Consider the following 25389-nt stretch of genomic DNA (forward strand, 5'->3'; position numbering starts at 1 on the left):
TACCGCTGGTCTTTTAGTGGGTATTCCGATGTTCGGGGCGCACTCCGCGCCTTGGACACCGACGAGTCCCACATACCACCAACTGTTCCCGTGGGTGAAACGCGTAATGCGTTTTCCCAACGTTAAAAAAAGGGTATTAACATCTGTATGGGAATATCATATCGATCTATTTATCTATTGCTATTCAGAAGAAGGATTAATCATCAATATCATAATTCTTCATTTATGAAATGGATGTCTTGTGTTTTGTCTTACCTACACCTATTTATGTATAAATTATATACTAACCCTAAATTCTATGGCAGAAGATCTTTGTTATATAAAACCTAACAAGGACTCTAATTTCGAAACCAATTTCACGATTATAACAAATTAAAGTGAAGCGTTTATGTGCAATACATAAAACAAGCTCTTTTCTTACAGAATGATTGCCTCCACGCCGCAGTGACGTCATTAACGAAGAACCAGGCAGAGCATTACGACAAATACGATTGCCTGTGAGTACTAATAAAATTGTAATTTCTTTTGCACCATTAACTTCGCCCTCGATTAACTTTTACCGTTCTGATTATATTGGATTAACAGAATAATTTAGCTCTGTATTTATAAAGGAATAAAACGTACATGGATGAGTTTTATTCATATTTTTTAAACATATTTTATTTGTAATAATTCTTGGTCCAATTCTTCAGTAACTGATAATAAATTTCTCGTTGATATCATCTTCCTGTTAGGGAGTGGTTTTTTATGTCTTATTCATAAAAATAATAATATCTGGAATATAATGGAATTTTATAAGACCACTTATGTTCAATGTCAATTATAAATGGATTTTTAAAAATAATGATTTAAGAAACGAATTCAAAACTCAACGCATATGGAGATCGTAAAATGTCAGAAAATGTGTATCCAATATTGACTATAAGAATTAAATTAAAAGATTCACGTGTTACGTTTCACGAGTGAGTTCTTGCATATCTATACAGTTTTCTGTATACTTTATTACTTATTTATAAACTTAATTGAATAATATATATATAAGTTTAACACTTTTATTTTTTTATGTATTTTTTTTATTCGTACGTAATGGTTGTCTGAAATAAAAGCAAATTGTTGTGGTTAATCCACCTCATCACTGTTTTGAAGCGTTTCATTTTAAACATATAATTGATACGTCAAAATTTTCTTCACGGGTTTTTTAAAAAAGATTAAATTTATTATCATTCGTTTGTTTTTTTTTCTTATTTATTTAACGGTCGGTGCATAATGTTTATAGTTGCTTGAAAAGTATTATGCTGACGTTTACGACCGCGCTACCTGAAGGCAAGGACTCATGAGATTACCTTGATAGGGATTTGCTTCCCACTATCAATGGCGTTTACAAGCTCGAACGATAGATGCATTTGACAATAATTTCCGTAAGCAACTTAACCGTTAACAAGCTTAGCTGCCGGAACTACGCGATGTAAAATTATGAAATTAATAAAAGACTCAAATTTAAAAGCAATGTTTTTCAAAGTAATATTCGTGTCTTGCAACATCGATCTTAAAATAACACTTATAACCTAAACAAAAACAAAACAATCTTTATGTTTGTACGTCATCTTGTAATTTTTGTAATTTTATTAAACAAACTTCGATGCAACATGGTCTGAAATAAATATAATTTATATTTTAATATAAATTCATATACATATGTATTTCTCCGGTTGCTGGTTTTTTGAATGCTAATGACGTATTTTTATAGGGCAGCTTGTTACTTAAATGAAACTATGCTCCAGTAATTTTATATGAAGATTAAAGAATTGTACAACACTGAATGTTGTGGAAAATTTTACTTTAAAACTTAGTGTTTTAAAGTTTTTTTTTTCAAATTAAAGTAACATTCGTTTTTGCATTTGCAAATTATATCAAGAAGGCCTTGAATTCATATCTAATTAATGAAACAATCTAGACTCGTTAAAAGAGTTTTAACGAGTCCAGTTTTTAACAAAAACGCATAATAAAAATAAAAGCTAAAAATAACTTTGTTATGTTGAGTAATTAATTATATTAGAACAACAGTGTAATTTTATCTTGACGTGTTCCAACAATTCTTACAGGTCCATAGGAAAATTTCCGTGATTATATTGGTTGGGGTTCGAACCCGCTCTTGAATCTCGACAAATGTGTCGTATTTGTCTTTGAATTGTTTTTTACAAGAATACTTGTATCATTATCCTTTCATTTTAATTAATCTCTTCTTTAACAATTTCTGTATATGATTTTTGTATGTTAAGAAATATTAATTTTATATTTTTTATCTCTAGCCGGCGATTACCAGATGACGTGAAGTCGTGTAAAAATTACGCATATTTACAAGAAATATATGACGCTGTCCGAGCTACTGACAGTAAGTACAAAATAATTATTTATTTATATACTATATTCCACAAAATAAAGTTGGTCTTGTGTCCGTAAGCATTTTATTAAACTCCCACATAAAAGCAATAAAAATCATGGTATGAAAGAATCCCTGTTTGTAATTTTTTTTATATAACTATTCTTGTTTGTTGTCTTTTATTTAAAAATATCTGGATATTGCCGTTATAATGCTGCCGTTTGTCCTTTATTTCTATCATTCCGAGTATTTGTTTTGTACAGTACACAAAAATGTGTTTATTTCGTATAAAATATCAACAAAGAAAATATTGAGTATTGATATGATAATAGTAACACACACTCTTAATACAATAGTTGTTTTTTCTGTATATTTTACTATTGTAATATGAACTTTCATTTGTTAAAGAAATACACGATTAAACCTTATTTTCCATTCCCGAATCTCATTTGAATTTTTGGCATGAATATCAAGTAAAACTTTTTGTCAAACTTCAACGTAAGCGTAAACAGCTGATTTTCTAGAGAACAACGAAAACATATTTGAAAGATAAAAAGGGAGAATTTTGATCAAATCGTTTTATTATATTAGCAACAAATATATGTTTTATTAACGTACATACATACGTTTGTTCGGCGCAAAATCTTAAGCAAAAACTTAGCTTATGTGATTTTTCCTCCTTTTATATATGTATTATATATTTATTTCGTGTATCTCGGAAACATCTAATGATTCGGCTCAAAAATTGTCTTTAGATAAGGTTTAGCTATTTGACTTTACCTATCTAGGTGTCTTAAATCTCTGTCTGTCTGGAAAAATACAATTTTTCATACAAAAAAAAATATTCATACAAATAAAATTGATATATAAAAATGGTGTTAAAGGTGATATATAAAAAATCAGCCTCCGCATGTTTATGGCCGCAAAACTTGAAAAATTGTCGATGGAGTCTTGAAATTCTTACACAACGTTGCATTTCAAGTGACCTTGTTTGATTATAAAATAAAATCTGTCAGATGTCAAGCATCCATCGAGCGTGATTTTAGATATCACATTTTTTCCACTAACACAGATCCCTTAATGAATTCGATTAAGAATTATCTACCAAAATACAATATACTACAATTTCTAATGAGCTTATTGATATTGCAATCATACATACGTGGCCATGTGCTGCAATAATATAAATTCAACGTGTTTTATTCATGGAATACTCAAAATGGTCACCGGCAATGATAGCTACTCTCTATTTCGACGAAGAAGTACGCAACGTACGTATAAATAAGGAAAAAGCAATAACTTTAGAAGAGAGAGGAAATAACATTGAATTCGTTAAAATCGTTACGTTGTTAACCTGTTACAAATTCATCACCTTTATCGAATATTAAAGCACATACCAACGTCGAGTATTGCAATTCTGTGAAAGCCATAAAATAGATTTATGAATACGTCAAAGGCAGATACTAATCGCTGGAGTTTCACAACAACAAGTAATTTAAATAAATCCTCTCGATATTAAATCGTTGCATTAATTAAATAAAAATATTTTAACATTTAAATTTTCATATAATATAAAGCATTAGTTACGAGTATAATGTTGTTTTAATTTACGAAATATTATTTGGTCATGCAAATATTTACCCACCTTGTATTTAAAAACTCCGAAAGGCAATTTTAGCTACATTAAATTCATCCATATTTCAGGCTACTCAAATACTTGAAATAAAATATTGTTATTTATTTTTTTTTCCTTAAAGTTGTAACTCATATTTTTCTTGTGAGTAAAAAAGTATAAGGAAGATTGATGACTTCGTAAATTAATTCAATTTTTTCAAACGTCACGAACAGAGTAAGTTAGTCCTTTGTTCCATTTTGAAATATGATGACTGGACGTTTCAAATGAATTTGTTGAGTCCGTGTTTGCGTCGTGAAAACCTATTAAACAATGAAGGACATAACCTGAATTATAAACACGTATTTGTAGTTACGTGGCAATGCGTACAGCTTCGCAATTAAACAATAATCAAATCTTACATCTATGCTAGAGGAGTGCGTGAACCAAATGTACAGCATACATGATTTCCAAGTTGATTATCGACATTATGGCGTTCATTCATTTCGTGTTGATGCAAGAGAAATTTTTGAAATAACAGTTTTATTGATTTTTTCCAAGTGAGCTTCTTTTTTTCTATAAAAGTGTCCGCCGTCGTCTTATTTTTCTTCTTTCAATACTCAAGAATCCGGCGCCTTCCAGTAATAATTTCCAAGTCTCATCTGAAACTTGAAGAAATTTAAACTAGTCTTGCCATTTATTAGAATTACTTGCGAGCTGTCAACCTTTTAAAAGAACACTGTAAAATTGTTTATAATAATTACTTTATTCTACACGGCCAACGACATCCATTGATGACCGAAGTTACAAAAAACTTTTAGATTCGGACGTTTTAAATCCTATTTAATCATATAAAGAAGTATTTTATAATTACAATTTTGTGCTACAATAAATGAATGTATATTGTTTTTACTATACACATTTTAATTATACAACGGCTTTATTTATTTGATGCCTAGAAATACCAACAGTACTGAATGCCAATATTTTTAATGTAGTTTTAATTTGTATAATGAACGATTTCCATTCATGTTCATGATACTTCATTGGAAATATAAAAAGACGGCATTCGTATTTATTTATAAGTTTCCAATTTCATTTAACATTGCATAATTTAATTAATTATAGTGAATAATATATACAAAAAATATGTTTCACGAATATTCAAGTTGTGTTAGATTAAAATGTATTAAACACATTCTTAATACTTTTATGTGATACGTGGCTTGCCTGAATCGTACTATCAATATCACCTCAGTTGAGCTTCATATACAATTACTGCTATTTCAATTAATCAGGCGTTGTCGTCTGGCTAGTTATGTCATTCTGGTATGAAAAATCTTCGAGACATTTTGTTTGTATAGATTTTTACTACAACATGAAGTGTTTTTTTTATTGTCACGTTATTTGACAGAGACTATTTGTTATCAATTTCATTATAAATGATTACAAACAAATATGTATTTAATATGATATAATTTTTAATAAAAGTATATCTCTTTCAGGTGTAAGCACTAAAGATTTTATGGCGAAATTAGGAGAATATTTAATTTTAACAGCATTTTCACATAATTGTCGATTGGAGCGAGCGTTTAAATGTCTAGGAACCGATTTAACTGAATTTCTAACTACACTGGACAGTGTACATGATGTTTTGCATGATCAGGTAAGTTGGCTTCTTTAACGTCGTAACATTAACCGTTATTGCTATTTGTATGACATCGGTTTTTAAGATATAAAAATTAGAGGTACTGTCTACTCCTTTCGCTAAATAATATGATCATTGGTTCTGATGCGGTATATATTAGTCCAGCGATGTTAAAAAACGTAGCTATTATAATGACTTTGAAATATTGTCATATACAATCATATTAAAGTCATATAATTAATAATATATAAAATGAAAGTATTAAAATCTTAAAGTAAAATAATACTAGAAAAAAAACCTGTATTGAAATATGTAAAATCCATAACGGTTACGGTAACTAATTGTTTAATGAAATTTAAACAGGACGATATACTTAAAGATGAGTCAACAGAAAATGAAGCAGCTTTCGTTTGTACAACTTCACACGCTGGCAGAATACAATTACACCTAACTACGGAGAGTGAACCCGTTGCATACTTACTGGTCGGGTGTTTAAAAGCGATAGCAATGCGACTATACGACACCCAGACTGATATAAGACTGATGAGCTATTCCAACGATCCTAGGAGATTTAGGTGAGCTTGGTAAAATAATAAATTAACCAATAGACATTTTCTATACACAAATTTGCATAATGTTTTTATTATTTCTATTTGAATATTTAAATAAGAGTAGTCGAGATGGCCTAGTGGTTAGAACGCGTGGATCTTAATCGATGATCGTGGGTTCAAACCCGGGCAAGCACCACTGAATATTCATGTGCTTAATTTGTGTTTATAATTTATCTCGTGCTTGACGCTGAAGGAAAATATCGTGAGGAAACCTGCATGTGTCTAATTTCATTTAAATTCTGCCACATGTGTATTCTACCAATCAGCATTGGAGCAACGTGGTAGAATAAGCTCCAAACGTTCTCCTCAAAAAGAGAAAGGAGGCCGTTACTGTACTGTAAATAAGAGTTATGAATAAAGTTATTTCTTGCAGATATGATATAAGTGCACTACCATTACATCAGAAATTAAAAGAAGACAACTGCGAGGCTGCCAGCGAGGCAGTAAGTCTGGCGACATCGAACAAAGTAAATGATTTAAGGATCGGAGTTGCTAGTTTCTGCAAAGCGTTTCCTTGGCACTTCATCACTGACAAGCGATTGGAGCTCGTTCAACTTGGTATGTAATTTGAAACTAAAAGTTTTTTAATTTCTTTGAAAATGTTCTCGGAAATACGTTAAATTAGCAGACATGTGTTCTCGTGTCCACTTTAAGCGAACTTTCAATTAGAATTATCAATAGTTATGTTATGACATAATTAGACACATGCAGGTTTCCTCACGATATTTTCCTTCAGAGGCTAGACACGTAATTTTTAACTGAATGTTTCGGATTCAAACCCAGGCAAATCTTATTTTTATTCATTTTTGAGACCTATATATTGTTTCAAATACATTTTCATATAATATTAATCAATTTAATTTAATCATATTCTCTATTGATAGTACTAAAAGAAATTTTAAATTATTATTGTATCAAAAAGTCATAATTTTAGTCAGATCTAATAAAAAAACTCCAAGCACTTAAAAATATGAAAAAGGTATCATCATAGTATCTAGGTTACCTTAAGCAATTTCATATATTTATGACTGTTGGCTGAATTCAAAGATACGATGCTGCAGTATTACATAAAGTCTGGAGAATGTTCCAAATTGGACGAAATGCTTTACTTTATGAACAAGAACTTTGTGTTTTCAGCTAACCAAAGCTTTCTTGAAACTTCCTTTTATTTAGTACCTTGTAAACAATTTTCAAGAAGGACCAATAAATATTTTTTATGACGTTGAAATTAAAAATTTGTAACAGAAAAGGGAGAGAGAGAAAGAGAGTGAAACATATTTTTCATTTATCTTAAATTTTAATAGTTATTCAAGTACAAGACAGTTATATTTTTGTAAGTCTTTAATTGTTAATGTGTATAAATGTACGATGCTTTGTATCTTAACTAAATATTGCATTATTAAACCCAAGCAAGTATCTTTGAGTTTTAATGTGCTTGTGTGTGAAGGATAACATTCTAAGGAAACTGCATGTGTCATATAAAATCTGTCATATGTCTATCCGTGGAACAGTGTGGTGGAATAAGCTCCAAATGTACTCAAAAGTGGAATAATCAGAAGTACGTTTACCGATAGCCGAGATGGCCCAGTGGTAAGAACGCGTGAATCTTAACCGATGATCGTGGGTTCAAACCCGGGCAAGCACCACTGATTTTCATGTGCTTAATTTGTGATTATAATTCATCTCGTGCTTGAAGGTGAAGGAAAACATCGTCAAACCTGCATGTGTCTTATTTCACTAAAATTCTGCCACATATGTATTCCACCAACCCGCATTGGAGCAGCGTGGTAGAATAAGCTCCAAAATCCTTCTTAAAAAAGGGAGAAGATGCCTTAGCCCAGAAGTGGGAGATTCACAGGCTGTTACTATACGTTTACGGGCTGATACTAAAACTTACCACTATGTTAGATAACTTCTATAAAGCTACTCAAGATATAATTGCACCCAAAATATTTTTAAATTTCCATCTTTCGAGATAGAATCCATCACATAGCTACAACCAGTCTTAATGATCCCAGCCATATGATACCGTATATCATATAAATTAACAAGACTTTTTATTGCTAAAATGCCTTGAAAAAGAGACTGTTTTTATAATGGATCCGACAGATAGGATATTTTCTTTTCTCACAATTGTAAGGGTTACAAGAGGATACCATATTTACCCTTCCATTCATTCCATAAATTGTGGACACAATGGCTCTTTCATACAATAATAAGCAACTTTTATCAGTATTTTAGCAGTGTAAATTAACTTTTATGTTCATAATAATCCATAATTCTACTGTTGTACATAACCATACATTGCGTAATTATAGCTCACAAACCATTGTATTATATTTATTTCAATATTTCTTCAATATCAATTTTCATGTTTAGTTTATAAAATTGTTTCGATACTGGTGTTGAAATCAATTCAGTCAGGATATAACTGGAAATTCTATTTTTGATGCCATCGACGGCGTTCTTGTTTGACCTAGTCTCGCTTCTATTTTGTTGTTACATAACCTTTCTTAGTCAATGCAGTCGAAACAAATAAATATATCGCATTTCGCTATTTTAATTCTAGAAAAATAATTTTGAAATAGTTTGTAATTTATATGAGTGTGTTAAAAATTTAATTGCATGATTAATTTTATGCACAATATTCTAAAATGATTAAATAATGAAATGGAACGTGATGATGGAAAAATTGTTACAATTAGTGGAGTTACTAGCAATTTATTTTATTAGTTATCGCTTATCAATAGAATTTATTGATAAGCGATAACTAGACGAATAATAACACTGAATTTAAGATGACACCCCTGTTGAAAGACATTGTCATTGTTAAGCTCTATAAAGCCATTCCATTAACTCACGTATCCTTTTTATTGGGTTTTGATGCTATATAGTTCCGACAAAATTGAACCACTGACTGACTTAAAATTATAATGTTAGAAAACAAAAAACTTTAAAAAATAAAACCAGGTACAAGTAACCTAATTTGTAATTAATAACAATGCACAGGTATTTTAAGGCAATATATTTTTTAAATATTAGTTTCAAGTCACGATTATATATTTTTAGAGTAAGAAAACTTATGATTAGGACGAATAGATGGCCTAAGTGATTGTGTTTTTATTGATGATGAAAATATAATAACGAATTTCTTACATAGGTTTTATAGAAGTTTATGAAATATAATAAAACTTGTATGCAAACAAAATTTTCGCGTAATTTTGTTTGAAATTTTATGTATTGTATACATAACAGCACATTCAAGACTAGTACTAATCCGACCAATGCAACTGAAGTTTTATCTTTGTCCTTGAAGTATAATGGATGGAATTAAGTGGGATGGTAGGTACCACCCATTCATGAAATATTCTATCGTCAAAAAGCAATACTAAGTAATGTTGTGGTCTTTGTAACTTTGTTTGTAACTACAGATACAAGGAACTTAACATCTCAATTCCCAAAATTGGTTGCGATGTAAGGACTGGTTAATATTTCTTACAATGCCAATGTCTATACGGAGGGACCACTTACCAAGACGTGGCCCATCTGCTAGTTACTTTAATATATATAATATAAACGATAATTTCACCACTGAAATATATAAGGTGTCTGTCAATAACAGAGTCGTAGTTACAGTGTGCTGGATTTTTTTTCATAATAATTATTTCAATGTTATATTATTACAAGCTTTTTGTTAAAAGAAGAAAACGCCTTAGTCAGCAGTGGGATATTTAGAGGCTGTTAATTTTACGAGAAAACAAATGATAGACGAATCGGATGATAAGCCCCTTAAAGAAATTGATGACAATAAATAAAAGATAAAAATTTTGTCGCCCCTTATCTGAAACGATTTAGCTATTTTTACAACTCACCGATTTAATGATCCATATTAATATGTCTTGTCAGATTTACGAGCCTATTTACGATTTGCAATAATTATTTATTATTAGGGGTTTTTGTAACATTTAATTATACATAGTTGAAAAAATATTATATTATTTATTTTTTCATTTTATCAAATGTAGAAATGTAATAAAAACTCGTTTATATTAAGTATAAGGAAAAAAAATAATAATATCTATACTAATAATTGAGGATTTTGTAATACCTAACTAAAACAAAAACTGCTAAGCCTATTTATACATAAAACTTATACTAGAAGATGCAGCGCGCTTCGAAGATGGGTTTAGTATATAATAGTATTATATAAATAGCTGTGCTTCGCAGTTTAACCAGCTTAAAATTAAGCCTATTGACGTCGACAAGCGTAAATTTGATCTTCAGGCATTTTATAAAAAAAATTAGTAATATAATTACAGGCACAAGGGAGATAACATCTTAATTCCCAAGGTTGGTGGCGCATTGGTGATGTAAGCGATAGTTAACATTTCTTACAACGCCAATGTGTATGGGTGTTGGTAACCACTTACCATCAGATCCATATGCTCGTCTGCCTTCCTATTCTGTAAAAAATATATATTAAAACGTCAATTTCAAATTTTATACACTACTTAAGGAATAAACGTCTATTGCAATGTACCTATACACTAAAAATGTCACTATATAAAGGGACATTGAACAATAAATAAAGTCCATTTATATTTAATATTCAAACAATATTTGCAACTACAAGTAAATGCCCTAGTTTCAGGCAAAGTCGTCGTCTTCTACAAGTTGAAATTTTAGACCTTATTTTACTATGCTGCCCCAATGCTGATTGGTGGAGTTTCATCCACCACAATGTTCTGACAATGTTTTCTTCACCAATCAGGAGCGTAATTAACCTTTGAATATAATTCTAAAAATAATACACAAAAGTAAAAAGTTGTGCTTAACATGAATACAAAGTAGTGCTTAATTAAGTTTGATCTCACAATATTCACTTTACATATTTTTTAAATAATAAACATCAATCAAAATATTAGGTCCTACATATGAAATTGGCGTTTTGTACGGGAAGAATATAAAGTCAATTTTTTTTGTAAAATATATTTAATTTATCAAAGTATGCACCATTGTTATCTATGCACTTTTGCCATTTCATAGGTAGATCATAGATCCCTGTACTAAAAAACCATGGGTGCGAAAATCAATAACCTCTTTATAGGCGGTTTGGACTGCCGCATCGGAGTTGAATTTTTTTCCTTTTAATAAGTTGTTGGACAACCTTTCGGAAAAAATGGTAATCTGTTGGAGCAAGGTCCGGGGAGTACGGTGGATGTCGCAGAGATTCCAATTATAGCTCATTTAACTTAGTGGTTGTTTGTTGTGCAGTGTGTAGTCTTGCGTTGTCGTGAAGCAGCAGTGAACTAGAGCGATTGAACAATCTCGGTTGTTTAGCAGCTAGTTCTTCCTTCATGGCTTGCAGTTGCTGACAATAGATATCTGCCGTAATCGTTTAGCCATATTTTAGAAAGCTGTAGTGAACGACACCGGCGCTAGTCCAACAAACACTCACAAGTAACTTTTACCGAGTCAATTTTCGTTTAGGGCAGAGTTATTTGGCTGGGTCTCCAGGGTTCAGCCATTGCGACGAGCTCTTCCGATTATCTTACAGTATCCACTTTTCTTCACAAGTAATAATTCGATTTAATTCATTATTGTGTCGGTTGAGCAAAGTAACACAGCAGTCGACGCGTATTTGCTTTAAGTGGATTAATACAGTTTTATCACTTACCCCGCAGCCTGCAGCTATCTCTAAAGTGCTTTGTGATGAATTCGCTTCCACAATGGCCTTTAATTCTTCATTTTCCACTTTGGTCTCCGGCCCTCCACGGGGTTGGTTCTGAAGGTCGAAATTTCCAGAACGAAAACGTTGAAACCAAAAACGTACCGTGTTTTCTTTTGCGACACCAGCGCCGTACACATCATTAATCCTTCGAGCTGTTTCTGCAGCACTACCACGGTAGAACTCGTACTCGTAAATATACCGATATTTCATGTTTTCCATTGTACGGTAATAAGCGACGCCAAAGAAAATAATACTGAGGAAAAAACAAATGAATGACTGTTTTCAAGACTCAAATGTACCAACTAAATAAATTTATAATTTTGAATTTGGAATTCTTAACCAAAGAGGAGATATTTCAGATCAAAGTGGTCAGTACGACAAAACGCTAATTTCATATGTAAGGACCTAATATATGTATTGAGTCAGATAAACAAGAATTTTAATAACTGTTATTTATTACTCATTTGGGTTCCATTTAATTAATTTTATACGAAAGGGTTGGTTTAAGTTAAGGGTCACCATTACAATGCCAAATCATTAAATAATTTTCCTATTCTGCTACCGATCCTTCGAGATATTGTTATAGTATCCTAAAAATATTAACTGTTGATTTTCAATTAAACTATAACGTAAGTTTGAGTATAACGTAACGTTATAGTTTGAGTATAATTCATCAGTTTGAAATTCATCAAATAGATATAAATTCTGATAGTTAAAATCAAAATATATATTTTTCCAAGTAGGCTCTTGATATATAATATAAAATTAAATGTTAAACTATCACCGGTTTGGAATATGGATTTACCGTGAAGAACAGGCAAGAAAATAACTTGTTACTATTATATATTATACTAATTTGCTACAATTGTGTGATACCGAACGTAAATAGACTTAACCAACGCAAGGGTGCATGAAAAATCGATGACGGCTAATTATTCTGTCTGTCTGTATATTGTGATTGTCAACTCTGCACACTAACATTGCGTGATGATTGTACCATTAAACTTTAAATGCAGTTTTAATTTTGTATATAAAAATTTTATTGAACTTAATTAAAAAAAGAGAATTTTAACTGATAATAAAATTGCTTGTAAAGGCAATCTTATCACTAAAAGCGATCTTTTTATTTATTTAATGTAATATAAATTAAAAAGTTTAAACAAAACTACTCTTAGTTTATTACTGGTGGTAGAGCTTTGTGCAAGCTCGTCTGGGTAGGTACCACCCACTCATCAGATATTCTACCGCAAAATAGCAGTACTTGGTATTGTTATGTTACGGTTATAAGGGTGAGTGAGCCAGTGTAATTACAGGCACAAGGAATATAACATCTTAGTGCCCAAGGTTGGTGACGCATTGGTGATGTAAGCGATGGTTAACATTTCTTACAATGCCGTCTATGGGCGTTGCTGATCACTTACGACCAGGTGGCTCATATGCTCGTTCGCCTACCTATTCTATAAAAAAAAACAAAAGTATCAGCATATCTATGTAAAGTACCTGAACAGAATCTCTAAAGAAATTCGATTGTTTATTCAATATATTAGTATATTTGGGAAATGACTGCCTCGTTGGCCTAGTGCAAATCCCAAGTCGGGCCAATAAAAAGTTATTGAGTTTTTAAGTCGAAATGGAAGTTGGCAGCATGTACACTCCCGTGATTCGAAAGCATGTAAAGCTGTTGGTCATGCGCCTGAACTCTTTCCGTTTGTGTCGGATTGCCGTCCCATCGGATTTTGGTGGAACATGTTTCTTAAGGCGGAGAGGTTTTAGCTTAGCAGTGGGACATTTACATAGTGTTAACCTTACTACAAATAACTTACATCAATTGTCAGTAGACACATTTGAAGTATAAATAACCAATATCTTTAGATTTCCTCAAACGATGACATAATTTATCTCAGAGACATAATTCAGTGGGGATTTGTGAATGAAACTTTGGGGAGATATTATTCAATCAGATTGGCAGCTGTCCTTGTTTCTGCCCAAATAGCCATTCATAAAGACAAATAATGTAATTGATTATATTATTGTATTACGGTTTCCAAATTTCCAATGAGAATTCGAAGAAATTTATATAAATTATAGACTCATATATTTTCAAGCTAATTATATGGATAATATGCAAAATTATAAATTAATTTAAAGTAATTTAAGTTATGTCTATTATATTACTTATGAAATATATATCAATAAAAAAACGCAAGTGATTGCCTGAATTTGAATCCGATATTCGCTTAAAATTCACTTCTATTCTACACTTGTGTTATGTCTTTCCTTGTAGAATACAAATGGTCATCTGATGGTAAATGGTATTATGTGGCCATAGATACTAGAACTCACAGCTTACTCACTTGTGTTGCTACTGGCATTCTCACCTTTCAAACTAAAACATTACAAAATTCTGATGTTTGGCGATGAGTAAATTATATCCACCCATGTAAGTGTGCAGTATTAGCAATTTTTACCAACAGATAAAAAAATGGTGTGTAAGTGTGTGATTAGCAATTTAAGATGTTTTATTATTATAAGAAGTAAAACGTAAATTTGTGACAATACTCACAACCGTATCATTGTAGTGATATTGTGTCTGCACTATTACTACTACTGTTGTGTGCAGTGCTCAATACTATAAAGGCAAGGTGCCATCATTAATTCATATTATAGGCACATAATAATAATTCCCATTTCTCCACTAGGCGGCGGATTCATGCGACTTTTCGGCACATACCTCTCCTTACACGGTTCATCTCTTGGTACCTACTTCAGACTTCTAAGGCCGAGGGGAGTGAAGCTGGATTTTCGTGAGATCCTTCAAAGATTGAATACACCATTCACATTCAGCTTGAAGATACCTGGGTCGACTTCTCTTGCAGAGGTAAGCGTAAAATATCTCTTTCAGTAATTTTTAGTACCATATTTTATTTGCCGATACAATTTACTATTTGTAATTGCGATCGGTGCAAAAGAGTTGTCGTGCTGCAGCGTTATTTAGTGACGGGTTACAAAAACGTGATAAAATGATATTCTCCATAAATCATATATTGTTCTAATTTTCATGGCCTTAGATTTATCTCAAACAGATGTGCCAACTTAAATCAATTTTATATATGTAAAGTTATTATACGAATAATTATGATTTACGAAATTCAAAATTTTCTTTTGAGACCGAATCCTGACAATTTAGTTTCTACATATTCTTCAATAGTTTTAAATAGTGACTGAAAAACTTAACTAGATAAAAATAGAACGGTAAAAGAAATTTTAAATTATAGCCGATTTATGCAGATTTGAGATAAAAGACATTATTTGCTTGTAAATCCAGAAATCTACCAATGGTCTTTCAGTAAGTAACATTAACGGTAAAAAGGAAAACGCATGAATACAATAAACATTCCTTAAAGCCTTTGTAAAGAAGAAAAAACACAAATCCATTTGTATCTCGCGGCTGTTTGATAGATTTGTTATTTGTTAGAATTTGTTGAATATGGAAATATGTTTCTTCAATATTTACTTTTCCCTTTTATTTTTACATAAAAATCATATACATTTGTCCTAACTAATATTATAAATAAGAAGTGAATTTGCTTATTTGTGACGCTTTTACGTCTTATCTATTCAACCAATCATCATACAGTTTTGCGTACGTGTTATCAGGGGTACAGAAAAGGATAAAAGGGAAGTCAGGTTCTAATTAAAACCTGATTCCATACTCCCAAACGCGGTTGAAGCCTCGCCAGAAACTAGTTCTTTTATACATACATCTTTTATTTTAAATGACTAACCTATTTCTACATTTTCTTGTATCATATAATAATTGATTTGAACACCAGAACTAATTTAATTTCCTTCTAAGAAATATTTTTTCTATACCCGCATAGTAATGGCTACAATAATTTAAAAGGCCTTTGATGTGCTGCCAACTATTGCACCTACGGAACTTTCACCTTTTGGTCAATAGTTGGCGAATGGTTAGACTTAAATGCATGCATGTTGGCACTTACATTCTATACGAATAATTTATATATATATATATATACATATATATTCATTCGAACAGTTTATGACGTGAGAAAAGGTTACAAGGTATATTATATTAATATATATATAACTATAATATAACTGTAATTGTAAATTGCATTTTTCTGAATAACGATGCCTCGAATGTTTTTTGTATTAAAATTAATGAATGAAATTTGAATTTACTGAATTTGAATATTTCTCGCAAAAGCAATCATAATGGTTTAGTTGGAAATCTCATTAAATTGAGGTCTTTGGCCCCAAAATGGATTGTGATTAACAAACCGATATCTAAGCGATTAGGATAATAAATGATGCAGGGTAATACAGACTGGATCAGCGCCAACTAGGGTTGCTACAATCTACCTAAAATATTTATTGTATAATATATACTGTTTATTATGTAAACAAATGGACAGAGAACCAAGGTTATCGTCATAGCCCATAGGATTAGTAAGCTGAAGTGGCAGTAGGCTGACCACGCCTTGGTAAACGTAGCGTAGGACGCCCTCCAGCTAGGTGGAGTGACGATATACGCAAGGTGGCTGGCAGCGGTTGGAGATTGGCAGCTGAAAATCGAGCTCAGTGGCGTGCCATTGGAGAGACCTATGTCCAGCAGTGGATGCGAAAAGGGTGATGATGATGATGATATAAACAAATAATAAGCAAAGGTTAAATTACGAAACGGCTATCTTTATAAAATGTGTAACTAAAGGCTACAGCTCCTCGCCAGCGTACACAAATGAATTCGTATTACCTATTATACTCCGACGACAGGGTATGCACTTTCTCTAATCTTAAGGACAAGGTTTAGGACTTCGCGTTGATGGATGCACCCTTTCGATAAACGTAGTTTTCTACGCTTAGTAGTAGATTATCTTTTATATTTTACGTAGTACATACTATCATTAATTTATTATATATTATATAATAATTATAAATACATGAATTCAAATCAATTTACAATCAGCTCAGACATCGGATAAAATACACACGACAATTGACGAATCATTTAATTTTTCATCCATATCTTCGAGTAGTATTTTAAACTTAAAATGTATACATATATATTCAGACGTTTTTTCTATTGACTTAATAAAAATATCTTAATACAATAAAGATTACTTTTTCTGATCATCCATACAAAAATACGTAAAAATCATATTTGTCACTATAGACTTGAATACCCTGTGACTAGAAATTATTACCGGATCAGGGCTAACGTTAAAATATACATATATATTCATGAATTCATATCGGAGTTCAATAATTGCATTCAGGCTTTCAAAATCTAATGCTCATATGAATTGATTACCCTATTCATCTCATTCATTTCGGTGTCGCTTAGTTAAAACAATTCATTAGCAATTATTTATAGAGTTACTAATAGACTTGTAGGCTGTATAGTTGAATGTCAATATCAAAAGAAGAAAACATAGTGAGGATACTGATACTGCCACATGTAAATTTCTGACATACATATATATCCATCAATCTACGTTAAAGAAACGTGGTGGAATAAGCTCAAAAATAATCTTTAAGTTGTCCTTAAGAGGGGAAGAGGTTTAGGTGTCTTCCCATTTTTGGCTTAAGCTCAACAATGGTACACTTACAGAAAAATGTCTGTAAATGACTTAAAAAAAATGTTATAAAAACGTTCAGTTTTTTTAATAAATTATCTGATAAATATCAGATAATAAAAAGGTGTGATGAAATAAATCCGTTACAAAAAATAAGTCAACAATGAAAAGAGGTCGTCTACTTAATAATACACGGAGCGAATAAATTCAACAAACATCTGAATTCAAAGTACCGGTATGGGAATGTGAGTGCTCATATTACATCAAAGAAAATGTAATCTCGTATAAAGATCGTCGTAATTCCCTAATCTTTATCTGTTTTGACCCAAACAAAGGTTACGGTGTGCTTGAAACAGACTTATTTCCAAAGATCAAGTAAAATTTCATGAAATAACTTAGGGATTCATTCCGAGTTTAAAATGGAGTCATTGTGTTCTATACTTATCAAAAAACCTCTTTTATTTTTAACAAAACATTAAACAATAATATAAAAGAATTGTGTAAGCTTATCAAATAAGTACTGAGTATATCAATATACACAAATTTTTGTGTGGAATTCAGTTTACTGATTATTTTATACTCAATAAGAAGTTTGTTGAACAGTAGAAATAAGGCCATAAATACAATCGAATTATTATTAAGACACGTGATTTATGGAATGAAAGCGAAGATGAAGATGACTACGAAATTTCTGGAGTTGAAAGAAATTCATGATTAAAGAATATATTTAAAATTCTTATATTAAATCCCTACAAAACTCTAAAAAATATTTATTTTACTACAAACACGAAAAACTTCACCTAACTGATTTGATTGTAGTATGATAGAAAAAATTTGAAAGTTGCATAGGAATATAAGTATTATAGAAAAAAATACATATAAACTACTACAGTATAAATAATATTATTTTGTCACATTCGAAGTTATGCAACTTAAAATAATTATATCTATCAATATAGGTTTTTTCAATAATTTAAAAACCGGAATAGCTTTTAATAGTTTAAATAAGACGACGAATATATTTTATACTTACTTAAAAGTCCTTACTCAACTTAATATATATTACACAAATAAATAGGAGACAACCTCCTGACTTTTCTTTAACATATCGAAAATCAACTAAAAAATTAGACAAAACAAAACCCACTGATATTTTTTTTCCAGTTTTTATCAGGTAGGTCAGAGTATTTTCTTATCTAATTTAGTAAGTATAATGTTTCAACATCGAATAAATGAATTTGAATTGATATTTTGCTCTCAAATGTTTCATATAAAAAGTTTAACTTTGGGTATACTTGACCTTGCAATTTATTTTTTAACTCCCACAGCAAGCAATGTAGTTTCACTTCAAAATGTCTATATTTTAATTTACGCCTATCAAAGTTGACAGGTTACACCTACTACAAAATATAAACGACGTGCCTTTATATTTGTAAGAAAACTTTCCTGTAATAGCATGCCTGTCAATTTTCACAATATTGAGTTTCTAGTGCACACGTTTAATATGGATGAGCCATGAGTATATATGATCTATAAAGGATGTAATGATGCTCTACTTAACAACAATTCGTTAGTAAGTTGGTAAAATAACTATTTTATTAAACAACTGACAGATCTGAGGTCAAAATAAATTAACGACCACTGTGAGAATTATTTAATTTGAATTTTGAACTTTGTTGGAGTTTATTTTACTTTAGAATAATTTAAAAAAATGCCATACAAGTTTTAATATTTGTTATCAAATTAAGTTGTTATAATTTTTCTTGTACGATAAAAACCATCTTATTCTTATAGGCCATGTTGCATTTATAGTTCTGATCGGATTTATATTGATGTTTTTAATTCTCTGGTTCTCTGGTCGTATCAGTTTGTTATACAATTGAACTATGAGAATTAGCAAATAGAGAGTGAATCTCTGTTTGCGCATACAACAGTATTATAATCTCACAGACATGACATATAAAAATTAGGAAAATTATTTTTTAAGTAAATGTCAATTCAAGAAATCCTTAAAAAGTTTTAGACCAAATAAATTAGAACACTATGTAATTGAAAAGAAACATATACATACACCCATTCATTTCATCGGAGATATTGGTCTTTCATTGTCCTCGTACCTTTGTAGTCTCAATAGTCTCCAAAACACTTCCATACAAGCACCTTTGTAAACCACTTCAAACGTTACTCAAACATTACGTTACACTTCCGTTTGTTTTGTCATACTATTCGCAAGTAAAATAGGTCCATTTGTTTATTTAAGAGTGGACTAGACCACAGTGGATATATTAAGGATGATCGGAAAGAATTTTAATACAGAAAAAATCGAATAATGTAACTTTTAATCTTTGGTTAACATTCTCGTGTTCGAACCACTATCATCATTATCATCTCTGGTCTATCCTAACTTTACTATAATAAATTTTGAGATAAGTATCTTTTTAAAACATAGTAGAGAATATTTTTACTCAAGCTTTAAATATCTTTTTTTTGTTTTTTTTTTTCATAGAATAGGAAGGATGAGCGCATGGGTCACCTGATAATAAGTGGTCACCAACGCCCATAGACATTGGCATTGTAAGAAATTTTAACCATTGCTTACATCTCCAATGCGCCACCACCCTTGGGAACTAAGATGTTATGTGCCTTGTGCCTGTAATTACATTGGCTCACTCACCCTTCACACCGGAACACAACAATACAAAGTACTGCTGTTTTGCGGTAGAAAATCTCATGAGTGGGTGGTAGCTTTCCAGACGAGCTTGCACAAAGCCCTACCATCAGTAATCTTTTTGGAAGGAAAAACAGTATTTATACAATTTGCTCTACAATGGACCATTTACCGGTTATTAATTACCCAGTTGAATGTCTTGTTGAGTTTATAAGACCACATATTGCGAATTCCTTGTTTCAAGGTCGATCTAATAAAATGTTATTGAGTTTATTTTCGTCACATTCTCAGTAGTAATTTTGTCGGGTAGTTGGTACTGTTTACACTTCCATAGGAGAGCAAGGACTTGCACCTAAACTCTTTCTGTCCGTGTTAAATTTGCTGTCCCATCCAAATGGATGGATAATCATAAATATGAGAACCAGGGGACAATAAGCATTTGTCTTTGCACTATCATGCCTAGTTGGCCAGCTCGAGAATGGCTGTGATGGCTTAAATTTATCAGGGTATATCATTTCATAGGTAAGGGTATACTACTATATACTTCTAGTAAAGACTAATATTTTTTAATTAAAAGTAATTTGATTTTTCAAGTATTTATATCGAGGCATGTTTTCTATAATTTGCTTAATATATTTATCACATATCAGCTTATTATCTGATTGTCTTATAAAATTAATTTATAATTGTAGGTGCATATTATATTTAAGTATCAATATCAAAAAGTGATTCCTTATCGAATATATTCAACAGATTTTTTATTTAATAAAAGCTATATACGAAAGTGTGTGAGCGAAATTAGCTCGTTATAGGGGATTTGTTACGGAGAGCAAACAATCCCCGTGTTTGTTGGACCTTTAACTATGTTTGACCAAGATTGGGCCACGAGGTGAGAGAAACGGAAAAGTTTGAAATATATTTTCAACCTTTGAGAATAAATTTACAAGAAAAATAGCATTATTTATATATGTATGCTATGAAACATAGATTTAAATATACTCTTTAATAAATTAAATAAAAAATTGAATACATTATTAACTACATACGTTAACACTTATTTACTAGTTTGTTTTAGTTATAGATTAACGTTATTTTATTTATTACTACAGCAACACCTACCTCATATCCTATGAGTTATTACTCACACCGTTGGTTGCACGGATAGAGATATGTGTAGCGATAAGATTCTGTATCCATGTTTTGTTTTGTCTCTTTGTGGTGATAAAGTATAACGTAAGTACATATATAGAAATGTTATATCAAGTTACATATATTTTTTAAATAAGTACATTACTGTTATGTTTATTTTCATATTTTATCTTAGTTACCAAAAAGAAAAAAAGAAAATCAATGATTTCGTCGTAACCAATGGCGATTCAACAATTTATTATATTTTAGTTTCTTTCTTTTTTTGTTCATTAATAATTCCACAAAACAATATAAAGAGCTATAATTATTAAATAAGCTAAATAATATTACATATACATTTCAGTCAAGTAATTCTTATGGAAATAAAAAAACAACACAAGAGACTCGTATGAAAATTAATAAAAACCAGTATTAATTTTCTTTGTGCAAAATCAAAAGGCGAAGCTTATTCGTTATTATATTTGTGTAAGCATTATTTTTTTTATATAAAGTTCATACATATACATAATGAATTAACATTGTAATAAAGAAAAAATAAGCATTTACGGAAACATTATCTGATATACATAACATCTATAACCAGGGTACATAATTTTCAATAATATAGTTTTAGTATGGTAAGTTTCAGGGGCACTTATTGCATTAAAAAAGGAACCTTTAATTCATGAAAACAAAGATTATAAGTTAAAAATAAACAACATAGATTATAGTTATACATACAAACACTACACAACAAGTATTTAATATGCACATATTGCTATTCTAGCTGTTATTTGTCAGATTGTATGAGAATTTAATTCTCTTTTTTAACCATAAAAGTATATTATATATTACTTCACAACAAATACATATTCATACCTATTATATTATCTATTATCTTTTAATGAATCATTAAATAAAAGTTTATTTCTGTCTGTGCGTGTGGTGAGATTAAGGTTTAAGTTGACATTTATCAAATGTTAACTTTATTTTATTTATATATAAAAAACATACATTTGTGCGAGAACAAAGTTTTCTAAATTTTAAAAGATGTCATTTCGTAAAGTTGAAAGTCTTATCTCCAACTTTTCCGCTTTTATATTGATTTTTGAAACGGGAAGACAGACAAGGAAATGGGTCATCTTATGATAATCTGACGAACCATCGCCGATGTACTTTGGTAATCTAAGAAGTATCGATTCATATTTCTTCCATCGTCAATGTGCTGCAGGCACGAGATTTAAGGTCATGTTTAACAACTGTGTATAAAATTGAATTGAAATGAAAGAAAGATGCCAGGATTTTTATGAACTCTGGTTCCACCCTCCAATAGCGACGTGTAATACATCGTTGGATAGGTATTTTTAAGCTGAACAAAAGTTATTATGTACTAAGTTCCAAATCTTAGTCCGTTAAGAGTTATGCTTTACTAAACACATCAGTTTAACAATAGTTAAAAATAATGTTTTACCCCAATGCATCGCATTCTCGAATTGATACTAGTACATTTACTTGGTGGTAGGGCTTTGTGCAAGCTTGTCTGTGTATGTACTATCCACACATCAGATATTCTACCGCATAACAGCAGTACTTATTCTTGGTATTGTTGTTTTCTGGTTTGAAGGGTGAGTAAACTAGTGTAGCAGTAGCAACTACCTAACTACCGTTATCATCAGTCATACGTAGTTGGTTACCTGAAAGAGATAGCTATGTAGCGATAAAGTCGCCAAAATTGTATCCTACATTTATTTAGGCTGTATCCTGTTTTGTATTTTTTTTTGTGGAGTACAATAAAGTATAAAGTAAAGTAAAATAGCTTCTTAAATATAAAACACACTATCTTTGTAATATAATAAAAATAAATTTAAAAATAAGGTATTTTAGGTTGCCTCTTCACGCATTTTATTCCTACTCTGCATCCATTATGATCTCATAATAAGGCTGGTCCTACAAATCCATGCCTGGCGAATCCTTGGTACTTAATAATTATTAAAAAGCAATATTTGTCAATTAAACTGTCATGTTTACTAAAGCATAACTCTGCTCGGACTAAAATTTAAAACTTAAAGCCACAGTAACTTTTGTTTAGCTTAAATACACTTATCCAACGATGTATTACAATTCGCTATTGGAGGGTGGGAACAAAATTTGCATCTGCCTTTAATTAAATGAAGTATAATGTGCGTGTGTGTAAAATGTATACATGTGGTAGTGGACGCTTGCTATCAGGTGTCCTATTTACTAGTTTGCCTACAGACTTAAAATAAAAATAAAAAAATAATTGAAGAAATCAACACTATAAGCTATAAATAAAACAATTATACATGCGTTTCTTTGTATATATGTAAAAAAAGAGCGAATTGATTGAAACTTGGTCTTGAATCGTTGTGGAAGTTTGGATTTAAAAATGTCTTCCACTTTTAAAAAGATAGTTCCCTAAGCCGGCGCGTTTTATATCGAAGAAAAAGTATATAAATAAAAATTGTGTTTTCTTTTATGCAGGAACTCACCAAATTTTCATCACATCGGATGAATGGTTTACGAACACATACACGATAAGCATACCAACATTCATTTCTGTTTATATAAGCGATTAATAATAATAATGTCCTCCAGACCGATTTCGGCCACGTCGGCCAATCTCAAGAGAAATTAGCCAACTACGCGGGAGATATTATAGTGCACAAGTGTTTGCGCAAACACAGATGCACTCTCTATTCCCTAACTCTCATAATCGTACCATCGTACGGCAACTCGACACACGTGCTTTTCGAGGCATGGGAGTGTACACACTTCCAACTTCCAAACTCCGGGCTGCTACTGAGAATTTTTTGACAGAATAACAAAATAACTTTTTATTGGGAATTGATCCCAGGATCCGCCGCCTTACATCAAGCCACTAGACCAACGAGGCAGTCAAATAGGCGATTAATAATATATCTATGTTACTTTCTTAAATATTTTAAGTTATACTTTAAATTTGTAAAATAGTTGCATTTGCTCAACGTAGTTCCTGTTTATTATTCTATAAACGGTGTCGACGCTGTGACCTCTAGCCGTAGTTAGGTATTCCGTTCGAGTTTTACCTAACCTGCTTACAAGACTTGAAATTTATCTCCATGTATTTGAACTTTTCTATTTGATTATAAGTAAATTAGATCGATATAGTAAAATTTCATTTAACAGATACCGAGTAGATTATAGAATCATTTTTGGTATTAATAATCAGTTTCCGCCAGGTTTTATATACCCTTTCCTGTATCCCGGATTACTTATGCATCGGATTGATAGGAATACGAATAAAAAAGAGAAATAAATAATAATCTTTTTGATTTTTTTTTTGGATATGCGAGATGGTGGTGGTTATCTTGGCCAAAGACATTGGCACTACGAATAAGACATACGCCGCTATCCGTGGTATCTAGATGTAAAATCCCTTATAGTTATAATTCCAATTTCAAACGATAAATCACATTTTTTTTAAATTATTTTTAAGACAAATTTCAAATGCCAGTGACAATCATCGCTGCGTTCAAACGATTCTCTCTTACTTTTAGTTGCTATTCTATTCATAGCTCTAGTTATCTTTCAAATGAATTTACTGTTTGTGCTGTCAGGCCTTGGAACAAGTTTCCTGTAAACATCAAAGCTCACTTTAAGACATCGTCTGCAAGAACATTTTCTGAATGTTTCTTAATTGTTTATTTATTTTTAACTTATTTATTTCCATATACTATATATATATACTTATTTGAATATTATTGTTATGTTGTAGTACCGCCTTCACGTATTTCTGATTAGCCTAAAGGTTGACTGGTAGAGAATGCCTTCTGGCATTAAGTCGGCGTTTTTTACCAATCTCAATAATTTAATTAAGTTTTTTTTAAATAAAAAATATACAAGCATGCAATGACAATTAATTAATAATAAATAATAATATAAATTTATGTTACAAAAACGAATTCCAGTATTTTTTATTTGACATAATACATAATTTTATCTGGTTACCCA

General features: G+C 30.9%; 1 protein-coding gene across 1 annotated transcript in view; it reads left to right on the forward strand.

Annotated features, from left to right (window-relative positions):
- The window catches only part of LOC126776781 (head-specific guanylate cyclase), a 69801-nt gene that overhangs the window by 26442 nt on the left and 17970 nt on the right, over positions 1–25389 (forward strand). Inside the window, exons 2-7 of the mRNA XM_050499539.1 lie at positions 424–497; positions 2310–2392; positions 5498–5658; positions 6004–6215; positions 6625–6809; positions 14682–14860. Of these exons, the coding sequence (XP_050355496.1) occupies positions 424–497; positions 2310–2392; positions 5498–5658; positions 6004–6215; positions 6625–6809; positions 14682–14860 (894 nt within the window). The remainder of the gene's footprint in view (positions 1–423; positions 498–2309; positions 2393–5497; positions 5659–6003; positions 6216–6624; positions 6810–14681; positions 14861–25389) is intronic.

The sequence above is a fragment of the Nymphalis io genome, chromosome 21, assembly GCF_905147045.1.
Source record: "Nymphalis io chromosome 21, ilAglIoxx1.1, whole genome shotgun sequence".
Lineage (NCBI taxonomy): Eukaryota > Metazoa > Arthropoda > Insecta > Lepidoptera > Nymphalidae > Nymphalis > Nymphalis io.